General features: G+C 42.8%; 1 protein-coding gene across 1 annotated transcript; it reads right to left on the reverse strand.

Moving 5' to 3' along the window:
• Positions 1-1,637: 1,637 nt before the first annotated feature.
• On the reverse strand, positions 1,638-3,526 carry mrps2 (mitochondrial ribosomal protein S2). Its single transcript, XM_022744040.1, has 4 exons — positions 3,345-3,526; positions 2,991-3,107; positions 2,771-2,891; positions 1,638-2,548 (listed from the first exon to the last, which is right to left on the reverse strand). Exons 1-4 carry the CDS (start codon positions 3,367-3,369, stop codon positions 2,002-2,004), a joined length of 810 nt encoding a protein of 269 aa, XP_022599761.1. The 5' UTR covers positions 3,370-3,526; the 3' UTR covers positions 1,638-2,001.
• Positions 3,527-9,015: the final 5,489 nt, after the last annotated feature.

Genomic DNA, 9,015 nt, shown 5'->3' on the forward strand with positions numbered 1-9,015 from the left:
TACAGCTACGGAAACTGAGAGCTACCAAACTTGTGCAGTCATGCGCTTTATATACCAGCGACTTCCCCGTGTTTCTCTGAAGAGTGAAGAAGCGAGTAGAAAGGGAGGAGTGAACGAGAAAGGGAGGAAAAGAATGAAGGAGAGATGAGGAAATGAGACGTTAAAACTCTGTGGAGAAAGCAGGCAAAGAGGGACAGGTATGGACGTAGATTTGTCTCGATACTATTTGTGTGAACAGATTGACAACCATCATGTAAATGTGTAATCTGTAAATATAGAACACCCTCCAGAAATGGACTGAATGATTACAATAAACTCAATATTAAAGAAATGACACCAGTTATCTCTCTACAGGATGGATGGGTATGAAATGTGGTCTATCTACAATGCATATTGATTGTCATCGCAGTGTCTAAAATCCAGCACCCGGCTTCCATTCCCCCAGTTCACAACATGAATGTTTACTATCGCCATGGCAACAGGTGCCGGTTTAGTATTTAACGTAAGCTTAGCCTACATATTAACAATGACAATAAAATTGCAATACGTCATTTCTTAACAGAACAAATATCAACACCAACAGTCATACTATCAAAGACCTTAACCAGGTTCCTGTCGCTTCATATCTTACAAGTGTTAACGTAGCGCACGTTACTTGTCGCTAATTATTTTGGGAAAAATAAAAGCTCACAGAAGCCTGCGTGCTCTTAGTCTGAAAAGCGGAAATGACGTCATCGGCAGGCTATCATTTGCGTTACTTGTGGATCTGTTTTATACTCGCAATATATTTTTGTAAATTTACAAATTTATTTCTTTTGTATTTGTGGAGGGTGTTTTATACTTACAGATCACACATTCACTCACTGTCAATCTGTTCACACAAATGATATTGAGACAAATCTATCTCCATGGACAGGAGATGAAAATGTGATGAAAGATGATGGAGAAGCAGGAGTAAAGAAGCAGAGGTGGATCAAATTTAAGAAAATTAGTTATGCATTCAATATTTTTACATCAACACTTTTTGATCAGAAATATTAAAACTATTATTGTTTTATATTTTCTTTGAGTGGAGGACATTTCCAGGGATATATGAGTGGAGCTGAGAGAGTTGAAGAAGAAAAGAGGAAAGGAGAACAGTGATCAGGAGTAGATCACTTGTATGATAATATTACAGTACCAGTAACCAGATTCTGCACTTTAACTATTGATATAAGATATTAAATGTGGTGAAGTTACTCAAACTTATACTAAAGTAGAGCAGCTGAATAAATGCACTAAGTTACATTTCAGTCAATGAGATCAGATCATGTTGGTAAATATGAGCTAAATGGCTACATATATTACAATCAACAATCAAGCATATTTTCATAGAAACTATGTTTAAGTACATTATAATGAATTTGGGAGAACCGTATTCAACTTGTTTATCTTATAGAACTGCTATTTCCCCTACATGCACTATGCATTTATTTTTTGAAAGGCCGACATTTTTTTTTGCCATGTTGCAGGACATACAGCTTTTGCCATAAATTGGGTTTAACCAGCCTTTTTGCAAAACCCCTCAGGGGTACAACATAGTGGCAGCATGAAGGGAAGACTGGGTTGACAAATAGACACAAACTCCAACACTGACATGATGTGAGGGGTTTTAGTCATTTGCGTGAGCGTGAATATGAACACGACAGTGGCACAAAGGGTTTGATTATCCATGTAAACATAGTCCTTGGTCGCCAGTGGGGCACAACAGTTAAGTCTATACAAACCTTAAGGGTAAAGAAAAATGTTAAGTTAGAATGAGAAAGTCATGTTACAGAAATAAGATTCATTAATGAGTAATATACACACAACTTCAGTCTAAATACAAGACAGCACTGTGGCTAATTCCACCCCAAACACAGATCAGATCTTTTCCAAATGCAGATGCACGATGACAGGGAGAACAAACAGTCTTATCTTTTAAAATGCATTTTTAATGTCTCTTATATAGAATATATTATGTCATGAGCTTGGTGTAGAGGGTGCCGACAGGCCATGCAGTAGCTCCATCTGTCTTCTTTTATCTTTGGCACGGTTGATAGTCATCTTGAATAAGCGACAGTACAGTTCCATGGCAGCAGGAGTGTCATCATTCCCAGGCACAGGGTACGTCACCAGGCAGGGGTTGCAGTTCGAGTCCACCACACCTACAGTGGGAATGTTCATCTTCGCTGCATCTCTGATTCCCACATGTTGCTGAAACACATTGTTCAGAGTGGACAGGAAAACGATGAGGTCTGGTAAGCGGACTCCCGGGCCATACTGGATAGGGGCGTTGGTAAGGAGACCACCCTGCCAGTACCGAGTATGGGCATACTCCCCACAATCCTTTGCAGTGCTCTCCACCAGGTGTCCAAATTGACGCCGGCGGCTGACGAAAAGTATGATGCCGCCGCGGTACACTACATGGGCAGTGAAGTTCAGGGCTTGCTGAAGATGCTCCACAGTCTGGTCAAGATCAATTATATCTTGATCCAAACGGCTGCCATAGAGGTATGGCTCCATAAGCCTAAAAAAAGAAAAAAGTGAGATTTATATTTTTATATTACATGTTCAGTTACAGCACCTTATAGCAATTTCTTGTGTATACTATTGCCTTGTTGATTTGTCAACAGTTACTTTTGAATGAAATAACAGCTGACATAATTAGTCAATTATTGATGACGGCCAAAAAATTAATTAGCACTAAGGAACCAAATATTTTTCATGAGCCGAGTGAAGTAATACCAACCTGTGCCTGCAACCTTTTTTATGGCCAAGATGCACTCTGGCGTCGAATAGGTCTTTCAACGAGAAGAGCTCTGACACACGGAAAAAGTCCGGCTTCTCTAGTGGCAGACTCATTACTTTTTCTGCATGAAAACGAAACATTGCTGTGTAAGTCTTACGTAAAAAAAACAACAACATCCAACCATCGTTGTATCACAGACATCCCTGCAACATTTGCTCACCTGGAGCATCGTTAATGTGAGGTTGAGGTGATTTAAGAGCCGCTGCAGTGGTATATTGATATCCACCACAGGAGTATCCGACTGTAAAAGTCCGTAGCTGTCGTAGCCCCAGAAGTCCTAAATATGAAACACAAATACCGGTCAAAACATCGGATATTAACTTATTACAAGCAAGTACTGATTGCTAACCAGCTAGCTACTTGACGTTAGCTGTGGCTAGCTTGTCGGTTAGGTTTACTAGCATAAAAACAAAACAACGCCAAAGCGGTGCTCGCTATGCATCTAAAATTGTGAGAAATACATTAAAAATAATCTACTGCGTTGGAGATTTGAAAATACTTAATATTCAGATACCTTTCGTTAGTGTCGGGGATGCCATGCTTGCTTAAGGACTACCACGGAAGGTCAGCAAACTGCGCCTGCGCGTTTGTAGTTTTTCTTCTTCTTCTTTACTTTATTTGCCGGAATAACAGCTTTTAGGTGCATACCGCCATCTATGGTACCGGAGTATGTAGAACAGACTAGTTCACATTGGTCTATAGCAGGGGTGTCAAACTCATTTTCACCGAGGGCCACATCAGCATAATGGTTGCCCTCAAAGGGCCAGATGTAACTTTGAGGCAGTATAAATGTAGCTAAATGTAATGTAAAATAAATGCAACTACTCCTTAATGTTAAATAACTCTGGATTTTTATTATTCAACTTAAAAATATTACATATATATTTGCATAAATGTAAAAAGAAATGTTTGCTTGTTACTCTGTTATAACATAAATCCTTTTAATTTGTCAGTTTATGAAACCCACATTAACACATCAAACTATCCAAGTGAATAAGGATAAATAACAAGTTATGACATTAACTTTGTTCAAAACTTTGTCATAGTTGAGAGGGGCAGAACAACGGTCCAACCAACAACTGTGAGCTGCTAAGAACATGTGTGACAGCTGTAGCATTTTACACAAACAAATGGCTGCACACAGTCTTGCAAGGGGATACATCCAACTAATGAGAGATGGTTTGATTACAGTGAACATTTGTCTGCATAAACACATAAACCTGCAAACACTAAATACATTGCTACACATATAACGTAGTATATGTAATAAACTCAAAATAACAACACAAGGGTTGTCTCAGTTCACAACTATATTGGTCAAGTTTTAAGGTGAAGTTGATGAGGAGATGCTGCCTGTCCTTTAACACACCACATGAATCCCCTCTCCACCATCCTCATCCATTGATCATGTTCTGAAAATAACAAACACAAAGCAAAATGCAAGCACAATCATTAAATTGCACACAGTTTAACTATTCTTGTTCTTGGTTGAAATACATTTTATTATATTTTAATTAGGTTTTTAAAAATGCTTACCTATGTGTTTTCTGACCAGATATCTGACACCTTTTTTCCATGGCCAGTGTGTCAATGTCTGGTTTTAGGTCTTGTGCTGAGGCAATCCGTAGAACAGCATGGAGGTTGTCATCAGTGATGCGTGATCTGTGCTTGGTCTTGTTTAGATTCAAGATTGAAAACATCTGCTCGCACAGATAGGTGCTCCCAAACATAGACAGAACACGGGCAGCGTGAAGTCGAAGCTGTGGCATCAAACCAGGGGGCAGTTGACGGTAAAAGTCCTGGATTGCAGCATCCTGGAACTTTGCTCTCAGGCCACTATCGCTTTGAAGCTCTATTAACTCCATCTGAAGATGTTGGGGTGCAGTGCAGACGTCGGTGGTGAAAGGATTGGCAAAGATGGCAAAGCCTGAGTGCTGTCAGAGAAGCGCCGATCAAACTCATTCATTAACCGGCTCAGTTTGGTAGCTAGCTAAGTACATGAAAAAGTACCAGGAAATGCGGCTGAGATGCTCTGACAAACAGGAAAGTGGGCAAGATTGTCCTGTTTCACTTGGTACATCCATAGATCAAGTTTACGCTGGAAAGCCGTGATCATGTCGGACATCTGCGTGATGACTTGTTTGCGTCCCTGCAGCTTCTGATTCAGTTGGGCGAGATGCTCAGTTATGTCACACAACATAGCAAAGTCACACAGTCCGTTTGGATCTGACAGTTCAGACAAGGGTTTTCCTTTACTCTGCATGAAAAGAGCAATATCTTCCCTAAGCTCAAAAATCGTTTGAGGGCTTTGGTCCTACTCAGCCACCGTACTTCTGTATGCTACGGCACGTCGCCGTGCTCCGAGCCCATCTCCTGCAAAAACATCTGGAACTAAAGATGATTTAGGCCACGAGCCCGAATGAAGTTCACTGTTTTCATGACTGTGGTCACTATATCATTCATCCCCAGCACCTTCCCACGCAAAGCTTCTTGATGGATAATGCAATGATACGTTATCAGAGGCGTGTGACAGTTACTTTTTTGCATTTTCTCCTTCATTAGTCCAACAAAGCCCGCTTTTCCTCCACACATTGCAGGTGCACCATCTGTAGTTAATCCCACCAACTTTTCCCAGAGCAATGCATTTTTACTTACGGACTTCTCCACCGCATCAAAAATGTCCCGTCCTGTTGTGGTCCCATGCATGGCAGCTACATCCAACAGCTCCTCAGAGACAGAAAGGTCCGACTTGACGCCTGTAATAAAAATGGATAGCTGCGCTGTATCCGTGTTGTCTGTACTTTCATCAAGAGCTAATGAAAAAGCTATGTAGCTGCGTGTCTCTTCGGCCAGCTGTGTTGCCAGGTTTCCTGCTAGTTTCACTGCCGCATTGTTTTTGGTTGTGGCTCTCTTGAACACATCCTGCTGCGAACGCAATTTGCCTTTTAATTCTTGCACCATTTGTTGTTTTTCTTGAAGGCTCACTTTGGCATACTTAGCTCCGTGTTTGGTGTCAAAATGCCGACGTAGATTGTACTCTTTGACATCCGCCACTGCCTCATAACACAAAAGACATACCGGGTTTTCTCCTTGAAGCACAAACATATATTTGCCTTCCCATCTTTCTTGAAACAGCCTTCCATCTGCATCAATTTTTCTCTTCCTGGACATTTTGGGATCATTGTTTGTATTTCTTAACTCGGAAAATGGCACTGATGTGGAAACACTGCAATCTAGTGGCGGGATGCCGTCACTTCACGGGTAGCATGATCGGCATGCATTATGGGAAATGTAGTTTATGGTCAATGCACCCTTTTGACTTATTTATTATAAGATAATCAGACCTTTTAAGCTCTCGTGGGCCAAATAAAATCACGTGGCGGGCCACATTTGGCCCGGGGGCCTTGAGTTTGACACATATGTACCAACAGAACTTGAGGTACAGGTGAAACTGATGATCTCTCTCCAGGGCTCCTCACCCTGTGATAGTGAGTCATGTGACGACCAACCGATGCCCATCCATCCACTGTACCGCAGTACATGATGTGAGCTGCAAGAATAAAAGAAAGCACAAATTACAAATTAAATGGTGAACGCAATTTAAGAATATAATTGAAAAGAAAAAAGAACTGCGCAGTAAAATAATGATTCAGTTACCGTCTTTGTCATCTTTGAATATATGTACTTTTTCAGCAGTAGCCACTGTCCACGACCTCCTCAGCAGACAGACACGGACGAGAGCAGCTGGCGAACATAGTGGAGCATTAAGAAGCTAAAGAGACAGATTTCCCTCAGGAGCTGGTGGAGACCAAACACAGAGCTAAAAGAGAGGGAACACTGGACTGACATCATCATGAGACATCAGGTGACACAAACACCACTCCAAATGCAACAAATGACATAATTATAGATAATGTCAATCAAAAGGTATAAATGAAGACAGAAGAAGTTGTCCTCCTGTCTTCTCTTCATCTCTTCAGGAGAGGAGTGGTGCTGGAGCGAGGGGAGGACCAACAGCACTGGATGAGGAGCCATGCTGTTCATCGTCTGGAGGAGGAGGAGGAGGAGGAGGCAGACCCCTGCTGGAGGGCCCAGGCTGCTCCTCCGGGACACTGAAGTTAAAGGGCTGTCCTTGTCCCACCTGTACCGAGGACAGACCCTTTGCTGAAGGGAGAGTCTGGCCAGCACCTGGAACACACAGACAAACACAGACTGTTTTAGGATTTTCAGCTTTCATTAAAAGATAAATCACAGAACAGATTACAACACACCAACACAGCTTTATGACAAACTCTTACCACTGAGTCCTCAATTCAATTCAAAGAGCTGGATGTTGGTCTGAGCCATCAACCTGGGGTCGGCCAGCACTGCCTCTCTGAGGCCACATAATCCTTGAGAATGAATGACCAGCGAGTCCTCACGGTCCCTCTGGACCACGTGGCCACCGGGTGAAGACGCAGAGCTGGTTGCAAACGGCCTCCACCAGGCGGCTAACACTGGCCCAGTTTGCAGGGCCCGAGTTCAGTCCAAGAAGACAGCTGAAAGATAATCAGAGAGCAGTGTGTGTTAATATAGATCTGATATTCATTAGAGGAAACAGTGATATCTGAAGTGAATCTCACCTCTGGAGACCCTTCCCAGGACAGGAGGTGTTCTTCCCCGTCGCTGCCTTGAACTGTCACCTGGGCTGCCTCTCCTGGTATCTGGGAGGGAAGACAACTCGCTGTTCCTCCTGCTCTGTCTGGCAGGTGTTGCCAGGAGCTTGGAAGTACTTGGCACTGGCTTGAGGAAAAAGGTTTTGGATCAAAAATGAATTTTATGTTTGCGTGAAACGATAAGACACAACATACTTAAATCACAAGCTATGAGACACACGCATGTACCTGGGATGAAGTGGTTAAGGTGGAAACCAGAAGGCTGACCCCGCCCTTTGTCAGTCTACCAGTCTCTGTGTACAGCTGCACACCTGGTGAGTCCTGAATGCAGCTGAGGTGGCTCCTCTGTGTCTCCATATGTCCTGGATGCAGAGAGAATCCAGGAAAGAGACGTCCGGGGTGACGTGGAGATCCTGGACGAGGAGGGCTGTCTCCTCTGCCCCATGTGTCCTCCTCCAACAGTGGAGCCTCCACTCCTCCCAGGAGATCCTCTGGATCACCTTGGCAACAGTCAGGCCGAGCATCCTGTGCTTCCCCTCCAGCGAGGACCGCTATGCCTCAATGTGCCAACAGGCACCTCCGGGGGTCCACCTCGAAGATGTGGCGTCATCAATCCAACCACCATCCTGAAAAACCAACACACCAAGATTGGTAACCCAGGCAACCGTTTCAGAAGCAGCACCAGCGAACTACTTTGTCACCTGGAGAGAGAGAGAGAGAGAGAGAGAGAGAGAGAGAGACAGAGAAAGATTTCAAATGTTAATGTTAGTATTTGTGTGTGAATTTAGCATACAGAAAAAAGAAAAGCTAATGCTAATGCTAGCCCCCCAACCCACGACATGTTGTGTTTGTCCCTGTTTCTCACCAATAAAGGTTTAAAGAAAAAAAAAACAAAAAAAACACCAGCAAGCTAGCTGCTAATGCAAATGCTAGCAAGCTACCCCCCTCTGTGTCACCTTCTATTTGTCCCTGCTTTTTTCACAAATAAAAAAAAAGAAAAAAAAAAGCTAATGCTAATGATAGCAAACTAGCCCCCCCAAATTGTTAAATTAATTCATCAATGAAAATGCCAGCAAACCAGCTGCTAATGCTTGAGCTACTGAAAATGTGTGTGTGGGGGGGTCTATATACTGTACATGCACATTGTTAAATTCATACATCAATGAAAAAAAGCCATAAAGCCAGCTGCTAATGCTACTGTTAATGCTACCAAGCTAGCCCCGCCCCTCTGTTCCGTTTTATTCATCAATAAAGGAGAAAAAATGCTAATGCTAGTTCCTAATGCTAGCAAGCTAGCCCCCCCGTAGTTTGTCCCAGTTGTTTCACCAATAAAGATTTAAAAAAAAAAAAAAAGCTAATGCTAATGCTAGCTAGCTGCTAATGCTAGCAAGCTAGCCCCCCAATCTGTGTCACCTTCTGTCCCTGCTTTTTCACCGATAAAGGAGAAAAAAAAAAGATGCTAATGCTAATGCTAGCTGCTAATGCTAACAAGCTAGCCCCCCCCCCGTCCGTGTTGACCAATAGGGGAAA

The sequence above is a fragment of the Seriola dumerili genome, unplaced genomic scaffold (assembly GCF_002260705.1).
Source record: "Seriola dumerili isolate Sdu_G_001 unplaced genomic scaffold, Sdu_1.0 BDQW01000074.1, whole genome shotgun sequence".
NCBI classification, from domain to species: Eukaryota; Metazoa; Chordata; class Actinopteri; order Carangiformes; family Carangidae; genus Seriola; species Seriola dumerili.